This window comes from Dromiciops gliroides, chromosome 3 (assembly GCF_019393635.1).
Source record: "Dromiciops gliroides isolate mDroGli1 chromosome 3, mDroGli1.pri, whole genome shotgun sequence".
NCBI lineage: Eukaryota > Metazoa > Chordata > Mammalia > Microbiotheria > Microbiotheriidae > Dromiciops > Dromiciops gliroides.
The window spans coordinates 531888599-531912602 of record NC_057863.1 but is presented as its reverse complement, the minus strand read 5'-3'; the positions used below and the strand labels follow the sequence as shown (position 1 = coordinate 531912602).

The window sequence follows — 24004 nt, the reverse complement described above, 5'->3', positions numbered from 1 at the left end:
TTGCAAAGCCTCGTGGAAGCCAGTGCAATATGTGGAGGGGAAACTGAGTCAGACTTAGTCAGATGCATGGGACTGAGATGTCAATGGCACCAGGCATATAGGAGGGGGAATCAAAGTCAGGCATAGGAGAAGGCATAGCCCGGCCATCCTGTGCTATGTTGGGGGTAGGGGTGGGGTGGGGGGCGGGAAATTAAACCAAGAGAATCTTACCTCAGCTCTTGTTAATGACCATTCTCTTGGCCTTTCCCAAAGCAGTGCAGTACCTGGACTTCATGCATCTCTCCCCTTCTGTGACAGTTCAATGCCTTCTCTTGTATGTATTTCCTTCATGGATGGCTGTCACCTTGGCTGATCAGATCTGATAACTCAGAATAAAGGCAATTAATGTCTCAAATGGTAAATTCCCATAATCCAAGTCTCATACAGATTTAATAACTGAGGATAATGATAACAGCAAAATAGGTTTGTAGACTCAGAATATAACATGCAACAACTTCTAAATATTACCATAAAATAATTATAATTAGCCTAAGTTACATAATAATTAGTAACATATTAATTAATGTATAATTTCTATCCATCAACAATTTATCAATTAAAACAGAGACTTGCAGTGAAAAGATATCATATTACTTGAAAGTAATTCTATTACTTTTCTCTTGTATCATATATTGAATATGTTCTCATCAGAAAAATCATATAAACCTTTCAGAATCACCTAGAAATCTTACAGAATCACAACAGGTTTCTGATTTTTGTTCAATAATCCAATGTTCCTAAAGCTTTCTTTTTGCTATTACACAAGTGATGAGTTCTACAAACTCAATGAATACCATATTAGAAATTCCTAATTATTATTATCTGGAATTGGGATAATTTCTCCAAGAAGTGTAACAGTTTAAGATTCCCAAGCAACACAGAAATATAGAAGGAATCCCATAAAAGAGTTGCAAATCCTATTCTTCTGAAAATTTGTGTTATAAGTAAAGTAAAACATAAACAACTCCAACATTAAAACAGAAGTAAACCTACCAGAAACATAAAGAGATTAAAACAACTGTAAAAGGTACATTAAGTTCAGATCCAATAAAACAGAAACAAATTAAAAAAGACTGGAGACCACTCCAAGAAGTAAAAGGAACATGTTTGCTGTGTGAATAATGAATCCATGAAGCTTTCCATACAACCTTGACTGTTGTAGGAATAGTCAGAAAGACTTGAATAGGTCCTTCCTAAATAAGTTGAATTGAACTAGAACTTAAAATTTTCACATGTATACCAAATCACCAAATCAAAATCATGTAAGAAAAATCAATGGGATTAGATAGGAATAATGCTCTAACTAATTTTGTAAAATAAGAACTTTTATCTGAATCAATTTTAGCAGGAAAGCCATATCTAGGGACAATTTCTCATGTATTAACCATGTAAGCATAATTCCTTTAAATAATGGAAACATCTTACTAGTTTGCATGTGTTTCTACACATGTTCTAATAGGTTACCAACGATACCAAAAAGTTCAGATTAAAACAGCAAGATCCCTTTCACAGCTTAGTGTAGCAATTTAGATGCTCTAGTATTAATTTAATTCAATATTGCAATAACAAACTTCCACTTTGTCTACTCTTCTGTCATAAGGGTTACAAGGACACACAGGTCTAAGAATTAAACTCAAATATTTAGATATTCAGAAAAGCTTTTTCTATCAATTAATAAAGTCTCACAAATCACAGTAGCTTGAACATAATTGTTATCAATATCAAATTGTCTTTGCAACAAATTAACTGTCAGATAAATTGAGTCTCCTAAATCCCACAAGTGTTAACTAAACATGCACACATTATATCCTGAAAATACACACACACACACACACACACACACACTGCTTTGATTTTTTCCTTTACTTTTCTCCTAAAAAAAAAAAAACACTTAAAATTTGTCCTGATGTTAAAAAGGAACACTCACCAACCCTTCACAGCAGAGAACTGAGCAGGTGATCATGAACCTAGACATATACCATGTGAAGAAGAGGAAGAGAGCCAATTTGGTCAGACTGCAAACAGCACAAGGCACTGAGAGGTGGAAAGGATAAATGCCAGAGTTGTATCCATTTTATCCTAGAAACAATAGGGAGCCCCTGGATTTTATTGAGTAGGGGAGTGACAAGGTCACACCTGTGCTTTAGGAATATTGCTTTGGCAGCTGTGTGGAGAATAGTTTTTGAATGTATTGGATAGAGTGAATGAAATCTTCAGGGATCAAGAATTGTCTCGTCTTTTGTCTTTGCAATTTTTGTACCTATAATAGTGCCTGGCACAGTATGCAGTTAATGAATGTTGAATACCATGTGAGGAGTATCTTTGTTGCATTGCTATTTTTTTAAAGCCCCAAATAAATGCTGTTGGGATTCAAATGTCATCTCATTGATGATTTTCAGTTTTAAAAAAAACAACAACAAAATGAGTCAATAGGGACAAATAGGGATGAAAATACAAAACCTTTGGAAATAAAGAGAAGAATCAGTGAAATCTTCATAAAAGATCAGTTGGCACTCCACTTCCAACACACAGAGACAAAGAACTCACCCTTGTAACAGGAATTAACCCCAATACAGTAACTGACAATGTATGAATTTTGTCCAAGTAGTGTCCTGCCTCTATATCAAGTAGAAGGAAATGTTTCGCAAGCTGTTCTCAAGGACTGTTCGGGTTTTTCAGTTGCCCAACTACATTTCCTTATCCTAAACTTTTCATTCAATCATGGTTGTTACTGTATATATTGTTTTCAGTTTATTTCACTTTCCACCAATTCATACAGATCATGTTTCTCCAAATTCCTTATATTTATCATCATAGTGCACAAGATTTCATTATAACTATGTTTTCACCAATTCATACAGATCATGTTTCTCCAAATTCCTTATATTTATCATCATAGTGCACAAGATTTCATTATAACTATGTTTTCTGATAGATCCCCATTGTATTTCCATTTCTTTGGCACCACAAAAGTGCTCTGAATATTCTAATATCTACTGAATTTCATTTCATTCTTTGCCTTAGGACAGATATGCCCAATGCTTGGTCAAAAGGTATGGAGCTTATTCCTCCTCCCCCTTCTCATCCCCTGAGACTAAATTGTTTTCCATAATGGTGAGTCAATTCAGTTATGCTGGCAGTGGCAGTGTGCACATTTTTTCATTGTTACCTCTGTAAAGTTGTAGGTAGTGAGAGGAAAACCCAAGTTATTTTGATTTGCATTTCACTCTTATATTTGGATTTTCATATGATCATTTATAGTTTTTCTTTTGAAAACTTTCCATATTCTTTTTTTGGGGAGGAGGCAGGGCAATGAGGGTTAAATGACTTGCCTAGGGTCACACAGCCAGCTAGAGTCAAGTATCTGAGGCTGGATTTGAACTCAGGTCCTCCTGAATCCAGGGCTGGTGTGCTATCCACTGTACCACCTAGCTGCCCCCAGAAAACTATTCATATTCTTAAATCATTTATCTACTCAGCTCTTAGAAACCTAATTTTTAGACAGAAAAGTGAGTGGGCAGAGATTATTGCAGGCATAGTTAATGACACAGATAAAACGTGAAAGCCAGAAAGTAATGTTGTAAACCAGGGCTGGAGCATAACACAACTGGAAGGGACTACTTTGACATAAGGCTGGAAAGGTAGGGAGGCACCAGACTGTAAAGGGCTTTAAACACTATGCTGTTTAAAACTTGATTACCAGGCAATGGAAAACCATTAAAATCAGTTAATATTTATTTAGTAACTAGTGTTTATAGTCTCTAAAGGAAGGTTTTGAGGAGGTATGGGATGATCAGATTTGTGAATGAGGCTAACCTAGAAAGCATGTATAGGGTGATTCACAAGAGGAAAGGGAAAAGACTAGATGCAGGGAGAACTTGGGAGATTGTAGCAGAGCTTCAAATAATGAAAGCCTGAAGTTGGATGGTGGTTATGGGATTGGAAATAAATTGCAATAGTAGAATGGACAGGACTTGATAATTTATGATCTATGGGGTAAAAGAGAGAAGAATCAAAGATGCCACCAATGTACTTTATTTCCTTTTTGAAATAATTTATTATAAAGTTCATAAATGTTAAGCAAATATTATTTATTATAATCTCAACAAATATGACCAAACAAAATAAAATTCAAAATAAAACTACAAAATCTTTATGCATTCACATTTTATGAAACTAAAGAACAATAATTTGTGTCCCCCTCTGTTTGCAAACTTGTAATGTTGTTTTTTCTTCCTGCATTACATATTTTTTTGTGTTCATATTTAATACTAACAACATTTCAAGTGTAAGTGACTCATGGAAATAAAGAAAACAGTCAAAAAGATTTGGTTTGGGCGGGGCAAATGGTTAAGTTTGGTTTGGGACTTAATTTGGGGGCGTTTGCCTATTGGATGGTTGGAAATACAGATTTGGAAGTCAGCTAGGAAAACAGATTTAGTAGTTACTAGAGATGATATTTAATGGGTGAAAATGCATGTTATGTGTTATCTCTCCCATTAGAATGCAAGGACAAGGGTAGGGATCATGTTTTTGGCTTTCTTTGTATCCCCAGCAATTAGCTCTGTGCCTGGCACATAAATACTTAATCAGTGGTTGCTGATTGAGACTACCAGGGGAAAGAGTATCATCTACCTGCAGCTTTTTTGGGGGGGAGGGCAGGGCAATGAGGGTTAAGTGACTTGCCTAGGATCACACAGCTAGAAAGTGTCAAGTGTCTGAGGCTGCATTTGAACTCAGGTCCTCCTGAATCCAGGGCCAGTGCTTTATCCACTGCACCACCTAGTTGCCCCCTAACTGTAACTTTTAACAAAACTTTGTGAAGGTTATCCATTAGTAGCTAAAAATGATATCCAACAACTAACATAAGTTCTGAAGCTCTGGTGCAAGAAATCAGTCTGGTATATCCAGATCATAAGATCATAGACTGGGAACTGGAAAGGACCTTAGAGTCCATGAAATACCTTTTCATTTATAGTTTAGGAAAATAACACAAAGAGAAGTTGTGATTTGCCTAAGATCATATAGCTAGTATCTCAGGTGACATTTGAACCCAGGTCTTCCTGACTCCAAGTCCAATATTCTATACAATACTCCATATTTGAAATATATTTAACATGTACGTATAACCTTTTGAAGTTAGAAAGTGGAAGTACAAAGACAAATTTCCTGTCTCAAGTTCACCTTGGAACTGATAATGACTTTATTAATAGTCTTAAGATTGTCATACCATTGCTGTAAAGCAAAATACAGAGTTGAACTGATCAGATAACCAGAGGTCCTCCAGTCCAAGTCTTCTTATTTTACAGACATAGACACTTGTCATTTTTTAAGTCTTTCAAGGAAAATCTTCTCTATGGGCATTTACTTTTGCTATTCTTGTCTAGAAGAAATTGTATAAGCTCAGTGGGTTCTTGTAGATTTTTACTGATTTGCATGACTTGGGATTCATAATGTTCTGAGCTGATCAGTAAAACTTATATGATTCTGCTTTGGAAATGCCTGCTTCAAGGAACTAACTTAAACTATGTTAAAAAATGTGTAAACTGGAATAATAAATCATAGTAACTGGTTAATTAATAATACATATTTAAAGATTTATAATTGGCAGTTTAGAGAGAAGTGACTTTCACCATGAAAATTCCACATCTTTCCTGAAAAGCTGGTGGTGTGTCTATCTGATCTCCACCTCACATGTGTTCTACTTATAGCTTGGGATATATTTGCTATGTATGCTACTAGTTGGCCATGCCTTCTCCCAGCTGGATCACAAAATTTCAGTTTCTAGATATTCATAAACATAAGAAAATAGGATAAAAATAACTTGGCGTAATGTGATATGTTGACACATTAAAAGAAGTCTGATCACACAACTACATTCACAATGGTATGCCTGTATATTTGCTCAATAAGAAACCATGATAAAGTATGTGAAATGTCTAATTGTGATTATATTTAAAAGTTTTATGTACTTTGCTCAAATAGTTCTTTAATTTTTAAGCTATTCCTATTCATAGTGAAGGAAAAAAGTCTTTTTATTCAAGAAAACTGATGATCCAAGATGTGGCATATCATGAAATTTCAAGTAGTTAAGATTTGTAAGAAGCAATCAACAGAAAAAGAAAAAAAACTGAGAAAAGGTAAAATGAATCAAAATTAAAGAAAAATTAATACACTAAACTTAATTTTTAATAGCTTTTACCAGATATTCCTCCCTATAACCTTGAAAAATGAAACATTCATATTAAATAGCTACTCTATTGTTAAATTATAATTGCACCATGAAACTGTGAACATCCATGGTATATATTGATCTTTTTTTTTTTTTTACTGTGAGAGTAAAATATTACCACATAATAATGAAAATAAACACTTTTGACTGTGGACTTGTGATTTTATTGGTTAAAAAAAATTCCCAGCATATAAACTCCCATCACCAACTCAAATCTCAGATTCATCACAGATTTAAGAGCTTAGAGAAACCTACCTCAAACCATTCCTTTTAAAGAAGAGGAAACAGATTGGAAAACTGCATAAAATGTATAGGCTTACCGAGTTAAGTAGGCACTTATGAGCTTAAGCAACCTGCCTATGGATCACACATCAGTATGAGTCCAAAGCAAGACTTTCTGACTCTCAGGTTTGTCCTCTATCCCCTATGTGATTCTGCCTCTGATACAAAACTACAGGAGAAGGAACATTGTTACTTGGAATAGCAAAGTTAGTTTCATCACAATGAAGCCTAATCATTGTGTGGTTTGGATTGAACCACATAAGTACAGTGTTCAAAAACAAACAAACAAACAACAAAAACATGTGCTGCTGAATGTATTAGTGTATGCAGAAGAAAAAGTGGGGCTTAAATTTGGCAGGATTTCATAGAATGTGAAATATTTTTTTAAATTGAGCAGAGGCCAGAAAATGCAACTTTAATGTTGTATGGAATTGAAGTACATCTCTTCCAGGCCTTGCCATTTAAATCAGTAGTATTAGGCTGGCAAGAGAAGAAATGTTAGAAACTACAAATTAAAACTGAACATTCTCTATAAAACCAAAATAAACCACAATGAATGATCTTTCAAAATGTTAAAATAAGAGGAAAAAAGGTCAATTAAGAAGTGCAGGAGGACAATGACAATGAAAAAAAAAAGTCAGACTTTTTTATATGTGGATGAAAGGTCCCAAAGTTAAACTCTAAAAAATAATTTATCTCTATAAATGCAAACCTCAAATTTTTACAAAGGAGTGCTATGATTTTTATAAAAATTAGTAAAAGATTCTGTTTTGTTTGTCCCTGGGAGTTGTAAAAGTTAGAAGGAACCAGGGTTTAGGTGAAAGAAGTAGCACTTCTTAACAATCACAGCTGTGAAAAATGCTTGCTATGAGATAAGTTCTTAATCACTAGAGGTCTGCAAGCATCAGAGAAGAAGCAATTCATGATTCAGATAGGGATTTGGATGAGGTTACCTTTCAGGTTTCTCCCCAATTCTTCAGTTCTATGATTCCTGAATGAATACAATGAAACCTTTTAAATTGGGACCCCACTGATTTGGAATATGTGGTAAATTTAGCTATTTAGACTTAAGTTCATTATAAGATTATGACAGAGAAATGAGACTGCTAAACAAATTAAGAGGGGAAGCAAGGCTAGGAGAAGAATGTTTAACAAAGTGTTAAGTTCTTTAAAAGCATCATTTATGTGTTTGCTACAAATTTTATATAATAAATATGGAAATAACTTTATTAAGCAACACTAGTTCATATTGCCATGTGTGACTTAAGGCAATACTCCTAAACTTCTTTAAAACTGTTAATTTAATTAATTAAGGTTAGCTTCCCCCTTAATTAGTTCAGATTCATAAGGTTTTACGCCAGTTCCAAAAGGTATATTGTGTAATCTACTAATGAATGTATTTGTTATTATAAGGCAAAATGAAAATGCCAACCTGCTTCCATATACAACCATCACATTGCAACGCCCATTAAAATTATTGCCTTTTTTTCTTGTCTGGCTCTGCAGAAAAAGGCTGAATTTTAAAAGGATTCCATCTAATTGTTAAAGAATATTACAAATCAAACACTTAGGAAAGATTACACATGTTCATATTACTTTCCTTAGAAAGGAATCAGGAATTTCACCTTCCTTTAAAGTATTCCTGTAGCTTTTTAAATAGCATGACCAGATTTGTCATAGAGTATAGTAGCACCTATGTTCAAATTATCTTAAATGTTCATAATTCTAAAAGGTCACAGTAAGAGGCAGACAATTATCTTTATATTTATTCTAACATATTAATCAGAAAATGAAGCAGCTCATTGAGCAGTTAAGTGTTTTTCTGCACTAATATACACATTCAGCAATTATTCTTAATGGAACATTCATAATTTCTCCTGTTTTTTCCCTAATCTGATGGTGAACACTCTACTAGAAAAAGCCAAGGAGTCAAGAGACCTATATTCTAGTGTCAGTTCTATAACTAAGTAGCTGTGCTGGACACATCACAACTGCTCTCTGCCTCAGCACATTTCAAATAATGATAATACCACTTGATAATACCTACCTCATGGGGTATAAGGAGTATAAAATGAGGTAATGGAAAAGCAATTTGAAAAGTTGAAAACACTACACAAATGTAAAGTAATATTATGTGAATTTTTATAACAACTGTTGGACAATCTGAAATTTGACCAAAATAAAAAGGCTCATAATTTTTAAGAATTACAAAATACAGTAGTTTTTATAAGGCAAATTAAAATATCAAAGCTAGCAATAGCAATAAATTCCATTTGGCAACTTCTCATTTAATTACATAAACTATAGTTATAAAAATCTAGGTAAAATTTCATGAAAATGTTCTTATTGACTGCAGTTTATGAATTCTTGCCCAGATCTATAGATTGCCTAGCATCAGCAATTGCGTCAGGTATTCGGACAGTCATATTGTTCATAGACTTTGTTAAACAGATTTGGCAGCCCAAGCGTGATCTGTTAAAAAACAAAATCAAAAACATACTCGTTAGTTTTAGCTGACTACTTCCATGACATACTAGTTATACAGAAAACTCTGACATTTTCTTGTAGAATACAATTGTTATAGAAGAATACAACACAATACAGTACAGTACAATGCAATTTAATGGAGATTATGGATCCTGAAGACCCAGAGGATATTTATTTCAAAATCCTAAAAAACTGACTTTTCCCACTGTCAACCAATGCTTGTCTCATTTCCTAACATGAAGGGGTTAAATTATTTTTTGTTTATACTGACTTTGTCCCTTACCTGTTCATAATTTTTCTTTAAAAAAGCTTATTTCTAATTAGGGTCACATATACAGTTAAACATTAAATAAAACTTCATTATGTAATACTCCTAAGACTTTTTACAACTCCAGTTTTGACTGGAATAAAAAATAACTTTACTGATAAAGTGTTATGTGGTAGAGATTTTTCAAGAGATAAAAATAATGCATAGTTATTAATATGTGCTAAAGTCCTTAAAAAGTCATGAGTGTTCTCTCCATTTAAATTTATCCCATTACTGTGTTCATTCTATACTGAACACTTACATATAGAGATATGTGTATATGTAGAGAAAAAGCATAACACAATGTGTGTGTATATATATGCATATATGTGGATACATATGTGTATATGTGTATATACCAGTCAAAATAAGTTATCACAAAACTCCAAATAAATGATTACAATTAATGAGAATTTTATTATACTGAGAAATCTCAAACTGACAACAGTTTACAAATATTTATGATTCTAATTTAGCCAACAGAAATGCCATATGTATAGCATCATTCTACTTGAACTGTAAGTATAATGTGTTAAGTAAAGAGACCTTATTTTCATGTGACTAGCCTTGAAAATAAATTATTTTATAACTCCTTATCTTTTAATCAGACGTATAATAGTCCTAAAATCTTACGTGTCTGTTAGTCCGAAGGCTAGATCAAGCATGTCATTCTCTTCATCAGTAATTGCTTCTAACTTCTCAAATATATGGTCTTCAAAGACAAGGTGACAGGTGGAACAAGCCAATGTTCCTTCACAGGCACCTACGAAAGGGACAAAGATTCAATTGATTGATTTCCTATACACTAAAAGAAATACAATGTTTGCCTAAAGTTAAAGATTTCCCATGAAAGGTTTCTAATTTGGAAGTTAAAATGGTAGCATGCTTTTATCAATTATGGATGAGATGACCCTGGGCAAGTCATTTAACCCTCATTGTCCCACACACACAAAAAAAAGTAATTATGGATGAGAATAAAGAATGATAAAAAAATTCAGCTACTTTTTCTACTAAGCTTTTCTGTTTGAAGGAATTGGATAAGATCTGTGGAGAATTTAGGAAAAAAACAATACAAGGTAAATGTCATCATAGAGCTTACAATTTAAAGGGGAAACAAGATATACACATAAAAAGAAAACATGCAATTTTTAACATTAGTTAACTTTTTCTACAAAACTCAGCACAATGAATTATTTTACAATACTTAAACAACTAGTAAGGAAAAAATGAAATACTTGTAGGAAGAAAACATGAGATGAAGTTTCTTTATCAATATCTCACTACACGTGATCAGAGAATGATAAAATTGTCACTATGAATTACATGATGTTAAAAGGGTGGGGGTATGTTTTTCATGTTGGATTTCTTTTAAGCTTAAAATCTTTTTATAATGTCATACATTCTAATCCTAAAGTCCTAAGACATCCAATCAGTAAGGCTTACTGATTCTTCCTTCACAATGTTGCTTTAATTCCTTCCTTTCTTTCCATGACCACCAATAACACCCCAGTATCAGTACTTGTCTCTCTTTCTCTTACCTCCAATGCAACCTGCATAGTATAGGCAGACTAATTTTCTCCAAGTAGGTTGATTAATTTGGTTCCTGGTTCAAATATTTTACTTACTCATAGAGTCAAGGTTCTGTGTTAGATACTGAGGATAAGCCAAAAAGTAAAGTAGTCTTTGCTTTCAAGGAGCTTACATTTTATAGGAGTAACATAACACAAACGATAAATACATACAAATACAAAGTAATTTTTAAAATGAGGTCAATCTAGAGAGGACTTGTGGAGGAGGTGGCACTGAGCTGGCTTTAAAGGAACTAAGTCAGGTGGACGTGGTCGTGTGTGTGTGTGTGTGTGTGTGTGTGTGTGTGTGTGTGTGTGTAGCACAGAATAAACATGGAGACTACCTCTGCTAAGACATGGACATGGGAAGAAATGGAATCTTACATATAAGGCAAGAGCTGGCAGGTACTTACGCACACTTTAAAAATTTTTTAACTTTAAAACGAAGTCTTTTTTATCCTCGTCTTTTTTTTATAATAAACACTTTTATTTAAAGTTTTGAGTTCCAAATTCTATCCTTCTTTTCCTCACTCCCCTCTCCCCTATCTGAGGCAGTAAGTAATCAGACATAAGCTATACATTTACAATTATGTAAAACATTACCATACTAGTCATTTCGTACAAGAAAATTTGAATAAAAGGAAAAAATAGAATAAAATGAAAAATAGCATGCTTCAGTCTGTGTTCAATAAATATCAGTTCTTTCTTTGGAGATGGATAGTATGCTTTATCATTAGTCCTTTGGGATTTTCTTGGATCATTGTATTACTGAGAATAGTTAAGTTGAACACAGTTCTTCATCAAATAATATTGCACAACAGTTTCCTGATTCTGCTCACTTCACTATCTATCAAGTTCATACAAGTCTTTCTAGGCCTTTCTGAAATCATCCTGCTTGTCATTTCTAATAGTACAATGATATTCCATCCTAATCATATATCACAGCTTGTTCAGCCATTCTCCAATTGATGGACATTCCTTTGATTTCCAGTTCTTAGCCACCACAAAAAGAGTTGCTATAAATATTTTTGTACAAATAGGTCTCTCTCTCTTTTTGGGGATGTCTTTGGGATATAAACCTAGCAGTGATGTTGCTGGATCAAAGGGTATACACAAGGGTTTTATAACCCTTTGGACATAGTTCCAAATTGCTCTCCAGAATGGTTGGATCTCTTCACAACTCCACCAACAGTGGATTAGCATCCTAGTTTTCCCACACTCCCTCCAAGATCCATAAAACAAAGTCTTTACGTTAAGTTCATTCCTTATAGTGTGAAAGCATCAATGAATCTTTGAGTTCATCTTCAACACCAATTCCCTTTGGTAAGAGAGGAATTAATATCTCATAAAGAAGCTTAATCCACTTTGTGGAAATAGCTAATTGTTAGAATATTGTTCTTGAGCCAAAATGTTTCCTTGTAACTTCTAACCACTGGTTATGGTTTTGTCCCCTAGAACTATTTGATGGTCTTTCAAATACTTGAAAGCAATTATATCTCCTAAGTCTCCTCTGGGCTAAACATCCACAGTTCCTTCATTTATTTCTTATATAACTCTTAATAGTTTTGTTAAAATTAGCACCATTCTTTCTATTAATTTGAGTGACATGTCTGGTTTTTTTTCCTTCTCTGGAAAAAGAATTACTTTGGGGAAGGGGGGTGGTCTTTTTGCCTCACTTAAGTGCCTAATAGAATTATTTGAACATCAAGGTCTAAATTATCTCAGATTCAAGTAGAATTATATCCAAACTTTCCCTGTACCTGATATCTTAAAGTTCAAAATTTCCAGAAAGATTCTACAGAGATAGTCTTACATATGAATTAAGTAAATAAACATTTATATGGTGGAATATCAGAGAGTTGAAAAGGTTCAATTCTCTAACTGATATCTAAGAGTTTGACTCCTTTTAAAAACCTCAATATCAGCTTTTAAAATACTGTAAAAATATTCATAAGAGCTTTGTGCCACAAAAAAGGGAGATGTTTAAGAAGGCAGCTTATGGACAAAGGAAAAAAAAAGTTGTAGCCTAGAAGAGAAATCACAGAAAAGAATTTCTCTTCTTATTTGCAACGACATGATTTTTCCTACAGAGTCATGGCTGTAACAACTTCTACTTCGTGTCTCAGCTGGGCTACTACCAATATCTCAAACCTAACTAAACTGACTGGCTATTAATATGCCTCAAGTGAGTAGGTGAGGAGGAGACAGCCACACAAGACTACTTCAGCAGAAGATCAAAACCAGGTACAACCAACTCCTCAAGAGTGTAACTCTCATATAAAATTGAAAATTTTAACCAAAAATTAGAATGAATAGTTAAGGTAGAGCTTATAACCTACAGTTAAATGACATCTAAGACCCATGTCAGGAGTAATTGTGCCAAGCACTAATTTTTTTCAATTAAATTTTATTTTATTTTTATATTATTGAGCATTTTCCCCTCTCTTCCTGTTACCCCCTAGACTCCTGCAGACTCTAGGGAAAAAAGAAAAGCAAAACCCTTGTAACAAATAAACACAGTAAAGAAAAACAAAGTCCCATATTGGCCATGTCCAAAAATGTGTTTCATTTTACATAGTAGTTTATCCCCTCTTTGTCAGGAGGTTAGTAGCATTCTTAATCATTGGTCCTCTGGAATCATGGTTGATCATTATTATGTGATTTGACTTCTTTACATTTTTCAAAATTATTTCTTATTAAAGTGTTGATGTTTAAAGGTGATACCATAAGGAAATTAAGAGACCATGGAATAGTTTATGTCAGATCTATGGATTAGGGGAGAATTTAGCACCAAAGAAAATATAAAGAATGTTACAAAATATAAAATAGATAATTTTGATTATATAAAATTTAGAGGGTTTTTTGCACAAACAAAATCAATGCAACCAAAATTATAAGGAAAGTAAAAAAACTGGGGAAATTTTTTGTAACAAGTATCTCAAATGTATAGAGAACTGAGTTAAATTTATAAAAATACCAGTCATTCCCCAATTGAATCAAAGGATATGAACAGGAAGTTTTTAGAAAAAGAAATCAAAGCTCTCTATAGTCATATGAAAAAGTACTCTAAATCATTATTGATTAGAGATGTGCAGATTAAAGCAACTCTTAAGAACTACTTCATAACTATCAGATTGGCTAATATGACAAAAAAAGTAAAATGTTGGATGCTGGAGGGGATGTGGGAAAACTGGGACACCAAAGTGCTATTGGTGGAATTGTAAACTGATTCAACCATTCCGTAGAGGAATCTGGAACTATGCCCAAAGGGCATCCAAATTGTGTATACCCTTTGTTCCATCAATACTTGCAAAGGTATCCAAAAAAAAGCGGGGGGAGGACCTATTCGTACAAAAATATTTATGGCAGCTCTTATTGTGGTGGGTGAGAATTGGAAATCAAAGGTATGCCTATCAATTGGAGAATGGATAATTGTGGTGGAATATAATTTTGTTTTGTTACAAGCAATGAGAAGCAGGATGATTTTAGAAAAACCTGGAAAGACTTACATGAACTGTCACAAAGTGAAGCAAACAGAACCAGTAAATGTCATACGTAGTAAAACAAATATTGTTCAATGAAGAAGTGTGAATGATTTAGCTGTTCTTAGCAAGACAGTAATCCCAGATAATCTTAAAGGGCTAATGATGAAGCATACTATTCACCTCTGGAGAAAAAAGTGATATTGTCTGAATACAAAATGAAACATGCTATTTTTACTTTCTTTCATTCTTTTTCTTTTATTCAAATCTTCTTGGACAAAATAACTAATGAAATGTTTTACATGATTGAAGCACATCTGTAACCTTTATCTGATTGCTTACCTCTGAGCAAGGGGGGAGGGAAGGGAGGTACAGAAGGATAGGATTTGGAACTCAAAACTTAAAAAAAAAAAACCCAAATGTTAAAAAAAAATGTTTTAAGAACTGAGGAAAAATATTTAAAATATATTTTAAAATGTTATGCCATAAATTGTTCCTCTGTTTCTGCTCATTTCACTCTGTATCATTTCCCAGGTTCCTTTGAAACTCTTTCTTCATTTCTTTCTTTCTTTCTTTTTTTTTGCAGGGCAATGAGGGTTAAGTGATTTGCCCAGGGTCACACAACTAGTGTGAAGTGTTTGAGTCTGGATTTGAACTCAGGTCTTCCTGAATCCAGGGCCAGTGCTTTATCCACTGCACCACCTAGCTGTCCCCTCTTCATTTCTTACAACACAATGCTATTACATTACATTCATATACTATAAAGTTGTGTAACTATTCCCCAACTGATTGACATCCCCTTAAATTTCCAGTTTTTTGCCACCACACAAAAAAATAGCTACAAATATTTCTGTACATATAAGACTTTTTCCTATTTCTTTGATATCTTTGGGGCATAAGCCTAGTTATAATATGACAAGGTATGCATAATTTACTAATTTGGGAGGCATAGTTTCAAACTGCTTTCCAGAATTATATACCAATTCACAGCTCTACCAACAGAGCACTGATGTGCATATGTTTCTGAAATTCCTTCAATATTTAACAGAACCAAGAGGTAACAGAGAATCTGGTCTGGAGTTTGAAGACAGTTTATGGCAGGAAAACTACCACACAGATATAGCTATTTAAGGTCCAGAAAGTAAGACACATAGGTTTTTATCCCTAGAGAGTAATTATGGAGCATATAAGTTTGTATTCTATCAATGATGCTTTCAGCATGAAACACCTGCATTAGAACAGTCTTCCCAGTTAGCAGCTCCTCACTTGCTGTCACTGCTCTTTTAAAATCTGACTCTCTCCCAATATGTACATATGTGGTTCTTCACTTGTTGTTCATTCTTAAAGAGGACCATGACATCAGGGTGATGTCATGACTTGCAGTGAATTGGATTTCAGTGAGGGAGGGTTATGCAAGGACACCAACCTCACTCTCTCCTCCAGAGTCATCTGGGTCCAGTGGCAAGATACATATCAGGAAGAATGGAGATGGCTTAGGATGTTTAAGTCAACTGGGGTTAAGTGACTTGCCCAGGGTCACACCACTAATAAGTGTCTACGGTGAGATTTGAATTCAAGTCCTCCCAACTTCAGGGCCAGTGTTCTATCCACTGCCCTTTAGAGGCAGCTAGTCTTCATCTGTGCTATCCTAGGTGTCATGCTCAATGAGTATAACTAGATTAAAACTAAACTCATCTTTTATATATGTACAATCACATTAAACATATTTCTGCATTAGACATGTTGTGAAAGAAGAATCAGAACTCGAGGGAAAAACCTCAAAAAACAAAAACAAAAAGTAGAAACAGTATGTTTCGATCTGCATTCAGAATTCACAGTTCTTTTTTCTGGATGTGGAGAACATTTTCCATCATAAGTTCTTTGGAATTGTCTTGGATCATTGCACTACTGAGAAGAGCCAAGTCTATCATAGTTCATCATCACACAATGTTGCTGTTACTTTTTCGATGTTCTCCTGGTTCTGCTCATTTCATTCAGCATCAGTCCACTTAAGCCTTTCCAGAAAACTAAACATCTTTTTGCCCTTCAAAATAGTAGTAGCACCAGCTACCATTTATATAACTCTAAGGTTTTGCAAAGCACTTAAAAATACCCCTGGGAAGTATTTTATGGATGAAGAAACTGAGTCAAGTAAGGCTTAAATGATTTGTCCAAGGTCGCAGAACTAATAAGTGTTTGAGCTTGGCTATGAATTTAGGTCTTTCTGACTCCAGATCCAGCTCTCTATTCATTCCCCTTAATATCCACATTTCTGTTAATGTCTTGCCATTTTTCCACTTATTTGAGTTTAAAACCCTGAAGACACCTCTGAGTCTTCCCTTTCTCATACTCCATTCAGTAACCCAGCTAAATTGGGTTTTTTTGTTGTTGATGTTTTGTGGGTTTTGGTTTTTTTACAGTCTTTAAGACTGCAGATCTATACTGGAAAAAGAAGTTCCTCATCAGGAGCTCACGAAACCAATGAAATAATTGGTCCAACAACAACAAAATCCAACACTAATCTATACATGTATATGTTATTTTTCCACCAAAAAAAAAATATAACCTCCTTGAAAACAGGGAATATTTTTTTTGTCTTTGTATTACCAGAGCTTAGCACAGTGTGTGGAAAGCAGGAGCCACTTAATTGTTAACTGAATCAGAGTAGCTAAAGCCAATGTGAACTAAGAACAATGAATGAATGAATGAATGAACAACTGCTGTCATCAAGAGGAGGAATAATGAAGAGAAAGAACTAATACTTGGGGATGGTTACAGGTGATAAGAGCATATGGAAAAGAAGGTGAACCATTCAACATCTACTTCATTTGTCTTCTCTACCAAGAATTATTTTCTGACAAGGAAGGAAAGAACAAAAATAGTTAATAGGAAATGAAATCCAAGATAAGTAAGAAGATGGCACAAGAGTACAGTTATGTTGAATGATTTTAAGTCATTTGGTCAAGAATTATATCCTAGGATACAGAAAAGACTCGAAGATAATATTGCTGATTTGTTACCTGTGATCAATGAGGAAGAGTAGGGATTGAGAGAAGTGAGGCAGGACCTGCAAACATCATTATAATTTCCAAAAAGGAGAGGCAAGTTGATTCTGCAAACTATAGGCTAGTGAATTTACTTGACACACTCTACTTTCTCGCGAGACAAGTATCAAATAAAAGCTGGATGAACACTTGGCAAAGTACATTTAGTTCAAGGTCTTTGGGCCAGCTGCCTAGACCAACAATAATGTCTAGATCTTCCTACATTTATTTTCTTCCCTCCAACACAACCTTCACATTACAAGCAGGTAATAGTACAGTAGATATAGTGTTGGAAATGGGATAAGTGGTCAAAGAATTTGAACAGGTAGTTTTAAAGGAAAGAATTCAATGGTATCAATAGTCATATAAAGATGTTCTAAATCACTAATAATTAGAGAATGAAAATTAAAACAACTCTTAGATACTACCTCACACCCATCAGATTAACTAAGATGACAGGAAAAGGAAAATAATAAATGCTGGAGGGAATATGGGAAAATACTTACTCTAATGATCTGTTGGTAGAGCTGTGAACAATATGGAACTAATCTCAAAGGGTTATAAAACTATGCATACACTTTGACGCAGCAATACCACTATTAGATCTATACCTAAAGAAATTAAAGAAAAAGGAAAAGAGCATACACAAAAATATGTATAGCAGCTCTTTTTGTGGTGGCAAAGAATTGAAAACTGAATGGATGGCCATCAATTGGGAATATAGTATATGAATGTGATGGAATACTATTGTGCTATAAGAAATGATGAAGGCAATTGTTTCAGAAAAACTCAAGAAGACTTATATGAACTCATGGAAAGTGAAGTGGGCAGAACCAGGAAAATAATGTACACAGTAAAAGCAATACTCTAAAAATAATCAACTGTGAAAGAATGAGTAACTGATCAATACAATGATCCAACAAAATTCCAAAGGGCTCATGATAAAAAATGCTATCCAGGGGCAGCTAGATGGCGCAGTGGTTAAAGCACCGGCCCTGAATTCAGGAGTACCTGAGTTCAAATCCGGCCTCAGACACTTGACACTTACTAGCTGTGTGACCCTGGGCAAGTCACTTAACCCCCATTGCCTGCAAAAAAAAACAAAAACAAAAACAAAAAAAAAGCTATCCACCTCTCAATAGAGAATTAATGAACTTGGAGCACAGATTGAAGCACATTTTTGGGGGGGGGGGGTAGTGGGGTTGGGACACAGATAATGCAGAAATATGTTTTACATGACTCCACATGTATAATGAGTATTGTATTTCTTGCCTTCTCAAAGGGTGGGAAAAAGAGGGAGAGAATTTAGAAGTGAAAATAAAATTATAAAAATAAATGAGATAAAGAAAACCTTAGTTCAAATCCTGCTCAGACACTTAGTAGACATGCAACCCTAGGCAAAACACTAAACCCTTCTCACCCTTAATTTCATCTATAAAATGTGAATAATGATAGCACCTACCTCAGTGTTGTTTTGAGAACCAAATGAGAAAACATATGCAAAGCACTTTGCAAACCTTAAAGCACTACATAAATGCTAGCTATTTATTGATATTATCTAAAAAATAAAAAAAATAAAAATAATTTTTTTAAAGGGGCAGCTAGGTAGCGCAGTAGATAAAGCACAGGCCCTGGATTCAGGAGGACCTGAGTTCAAATCTGACCTCAGACACTTGACACTTACTAGCTGTGTGACCCTGGGCAAGTCACTTAACCCTCATTGCTGCACCCAAAAAATAAAAAAAAATTTAATTTAATTTAAATAATAAAAAAGTTATTATCATCATTGTCCAGCCACCAGAATAAACTTTCTTACCCATACTACTGGTCACATTTCTCTGCTCCAAAACCTTCACTGGATATGGTTTCCAAAGTAATTCATACTCTTTGGTCTTTCATTCAAGGCCCTCTACTACCTTTACAATCCTCTCTCATATCATTCTGCTTCCTGAATCAGATATCCCTGGGCCTTGAATCCCCAGCGTCCTCATTTCTTCATGTTATTGCTCAGGTTGTCCTGAATACCTGGATTACCCTTTCTCTTCATGTTTAGTTTCTGAGCTCGATGATGATGATGATGATGACAGTAATAACAATAACAATAATAAACAATAGAAGCCAGCATTTATAAAGTACTTGCTATAGACCAGGCACTATTAACACATTTTACAATTATTATCTCATCTGATCTTCACAACACCCTGGAATGTAGATAGTATTATTTTCTTTATTTTACAGATGAGGAAACTAAGGAAAACAGAGATCAAATGACTTGATCAGGGTCACAAGGTTAGCCAATTCTGATGCCACCTCCTCTAGGAAGCCCTCTTTGATCTTCCTTTTCCTACCCCTATCAAGGAAATTCTCCAAAAAGATCTGACAGAGTAACTTTTTTCCCTATAATCTTCCTCCTGGCTCACTCACCAACCTACTTCAGCCATATACCAGCCGCTGGCCTCCCCACTGTGAGTCCACCCTGAGACCAAACAGGAATCAACCTATCGTCAAAAGCCCCAGGCCCACTAGGCTAATTCTGTTTGTTCCACTTATATAACAAGTGCCTCCCCCCACCCCCACCTGCCCTTTAACATACTGTCTTCCACCATTACGATGTAAGCTCCTTGAAAATAGGGACTTTTTTCCTTTCTTTGTATCCCCACCACTTGGCACAGTGCCTGGTACACATTATCTATCTATATCTATATCATCTATCTACCTAACACTCTAATACAATACATTTTCCACATAATATAGTATATAAAAGCTCTATTTGGTGTCTTATTTCCCTGCTAGACTACAAGGTCCTAGAGTAACATCTCATCTTTTTTTTTTCTTCCCCAGGGCTTAAGAAAGTACTCACAGAAGGGGCTTACAATAGACTTTCAGACTGACAGAAGAAATTCATCCTCTATTCGTTCTACTGTACAGAGCAGATAATCTCTAAAGCCTTTTCTAGGTCATATTATATAATGTTATGGAGTCAGAAATATTATATTAAAAAGGAACAAATAAACGTAATTACAGACCAAATACAGATTCAAATGATCATTTTCACACTCATAATTTAAGCATTCTTTCAAAACAGATTATGCAAAATTCCTGTAATGCATTACAGAAAAAGGTCTTCTAAGATAGCAAACTGGGCTGATTCAGAAAGGTTCATTTGCCCCCTAGTGCCAGAATGTCAGCAGCTCTGAAAGTAAATTTTATAATTGATCTATTTGAAATCTGACTTTTCCCAAGACTAACTGTGCCTTTTTGACTACTCTGGTAGCTTAACCTTTCTATTACAATGAAAATAATCAAGCAAGCACCCACTATGTGCCAGACACTATAAACTATGTATGCTGGGAATAGAAGTAGAAAGAATGAAACAATCCTTACTTATAAGGTGCTTACATTCAAATGTGGGATATGAATACATACTGAAGTAAATACAAATAAAAAGAGCAGTTCAATCCAAGGTAGTTTGGGAAGAAAGTCCTTAGCAGCTATGGGAAACAGGAAAGGCTTCATGGGAAAGTTAATATATAAGCTGTATGTGGAAGGAAGAAAGGAAATCCATGAGACAGAGGTGAGGAAAGTACAGTACATTCCAAGCATCAGGGATAGACAATGCAAAGGAATGGAGAGAGGAGATGGAATGTCATCTGTGAGGAAAAAGGAAAAGGACAATTTTCTTGGATTGAAGAGTATGGGAGAGAGAATAATATTTAATAAGGGTGAAGCACAGGTTGAGACCAAGTTGGGAAGAGCTTTTAAATCTTAACAAAAGTGCTTACAGTTTATCCTAGAAGCAATAGGGCGCCAATGGAATTTATTAAACTGGTAGCATGGTCAGATCTACACTTAAGGAAAATCACTTCAGTAAAGGTTAGAAAATCAATGTGGAGATGAACTGGCATGGGCATAGACTTGACTCAGGGATGCCAATCAGGAAACCACTGAAATACTCAATTAACAGCTCTTGTACCAACTTAAAGGTAATAAATGCAGTTCACAACTATTTTAGTCACTATCCCTCTTTTGTTTTCTTATTTAGAAATAAACTTTCATAAACAAAACAACTTATCAGTGATTGTTTATTTTAGAAATGAGACCTTTATTATGGGGAAGATATTTTTCCCAGTTACCATCTCCCTTCTAATATTTACATTATATTTCTTTGTAAATTTTTAAAAATTTTACAAAATCAAAATTGTCTTTATTATCTTGTGTGATCATCTCTATCCCTTGTTTAGTCATGAACTCTTATCCTAGCCATGGAACCAAAAGATAATTTTGGTTCCATCCAAAGGAAGAAACCCAGGTTTATCAACAGTCATATGAAAAAATATTCTAAATCACTAATAAAGAACTACAAATTAAGGCAACTTGGAGGTTTTATCTTACACCTTTAAGCCTGGCAAAGATGACAAGAGAAAAATGACCAATGTTGGAGGAACTGTATGAAAATAGGTACACTAATACACCACTGTTAAAGCTGTGAATTGGTATTGCTAAACATCCAGGAAAGCAATTTAGAACTATTCCCAGACAGTTGCCAAACTGTGTGCACCCTTTGACTCAGCTATGCCACTATTAGGCCTTTATCCCAAAGAAGTCAAAGAAAGAAGAAAAGGATTCAAATCGACAAAAATATTTATAACAACTCTTTTCATGGTATGTAAAAATGGGAAACTAAGGGGCTGTCCTCCTATTGGGAAATGGCCTTTTACTATATCCCCAATGCTTAGTACAGGGCATGGCCCATAGGAGGTGTTTAATAAATGCTTGTTGCTTGACTGACTTATGAATATAATGGAATATAATGAATATAATGCACAAGTTCAAAGGAAACTGGGAAGATCTTTATGAAGTGATGCAGAGTGAAGAGAAGAAAAAGAACAATTTATACAATAATATTCTACAAAAAAACAACTCTGAAAGACTTCATTACTCTGATCAATGCTATGATGAAGCAAAAGAATAAAAATGAAACATGCCACTCACCCCCTGACAAAGATGATGAATTTAAATTTCAAAAAGAGACACACATTTTCAAACATGGACAATGTGGGAATTTGTTTTACTGGATGACATAAGTATGTACTGTATTTAGAGATTTGCTTTATTTTTTAAAAATTTGATCAACTGAGCTAGCAAGGAGAGATCACTTAACAAAAAGAAAGGAAAAGGAAGAAGAAACCTTGTTACTTAAGAAAAACTTCAAAATGGAATTTAAAAAGAATAATTTTCTCTCTAGTGTGGCACTACAGAGAGCTTTCAGGGAAGATTCTTTAAGGTTTAAAGAGATGAAGAGATTCTGGCCACCTTCCAGGTTAGGTTATTACCTAAAAATGCAATAGGTAGTTCCACAGAGATACTGCAACAATGTGCCAAATGAATTTACAGTGGGGGCTTAGTTATAATGAATGAATGACGCCATTGCAGTGTTAGTCATTAATCAGGATATACTGTTAGTCATTAGTCATTCATTAGTTAGGATATATCACTCAATAAATTTTGTTTTGTTGTTTGGTAGTTTTTCAATCATGTCAACTCTCCATGACTCCTTTGAGGGCTTTCTTGGCAAACACAGAAGTAGCCTGACATTTCCTTCTCCAGCTCATTTTGCAGATGAGGAAACTGAGGCAAACAGGGTTACATGACATGCCAGGGTCACATAGTAAGTGACTGAGGCCGGATTTGAACTCAAGAAGATGAGTCTTCCTGTTTCCAAGTCCAGTATTCTATCCCCTGTGCCACCAAGCACACCTCAGTAAATTACTATATATAGAATCAGAGTAATGCTAGAAGTCATCGACCTCCAACTTCCTATCTCATCCTTTCTACAATTTCTCTGAAAGGTGGTCATCGGGGGCAGCTAGGTGGCGCAGTGGTAAAGCACCGGCCCTGAAGTCAGGAGGACCTGAGTTCAAATCCGGCTTCAGACACTTGACACTTACTAGCTATGTGACCCTGGGCAAGTCACTTAACCCCCATTGCCTGCAAAACAGTAACAAAAAAAAACAAAAACAAGAAAGGTGGTCATCCAGCCTCTGGTTCAATACCACCAGTGATTGGAAATTCATTACCATTTTGGAAAAGCTTTATTACTATATTCTTCCTTATGCCAAGATGAACCTGCTTCTGTAATTTTCTGTCACTGGATTTGGCTCTACTATGCAGAAGTACATAAAATAACCTTAACCCCTATTTTACAAAACAGCCCTTAAAATATGTGGAGAATTATTATAGCCTCTAGCAAAGTTTCTTTAAGAATAAAGTTCTTTTCATTGTTCCTTATATGACCAGCTACTTGTTGTCATGGTTGCCCTCTTCTGGACAAATTCTATTTTTTCAATGACCCTCTTAAAATATGTGGTACCCAGAATTTAACACAATAATCTACATGTAGCTTCATTAGGGCTAAATACAATGAGATTACTGCCTACCTTATTTTGGACTGCAGACTGCAAATAGCTATGGGGAGGTGGAGGAGGTAGATCACATTGTATATTTATACTGAGCTTACAGTGAACTAAAATATACACATCTTTTTTCACTTAAGCTCTTCTTAG

The 24004-nt window shown here is 34.7% G+C and overlaps 1 protein-coding gene across 1 annotated transcript in view; it reads right to left on the bottom strand.

Moving 5' to 3' along the window:
* Nucleotides 1-6412: 6412 nt before the first annotated feature.
* Nucleotides 6413-24004, bottom strand: part of FDX1 (ferredoxin 1) — a 40344-nt gene continuing 22752 nt past the window's right edge. The window contains exons 3-4 of the mRNA XM_043995163.1: nt 9981-10110; nt 6413-9025 (exon numbers count right to left, since the gene is read on the bottom strand). Coding sequence (XP_043851098.1) covers nt 8911-9025; nt 9981-10110 — 245 coding nt within the window. The 3' untranslated portion in view covers nt 6413-8910. The remainder of the gene's footprint in view (nt 9026-9980; nt 10111-24004) is intronic.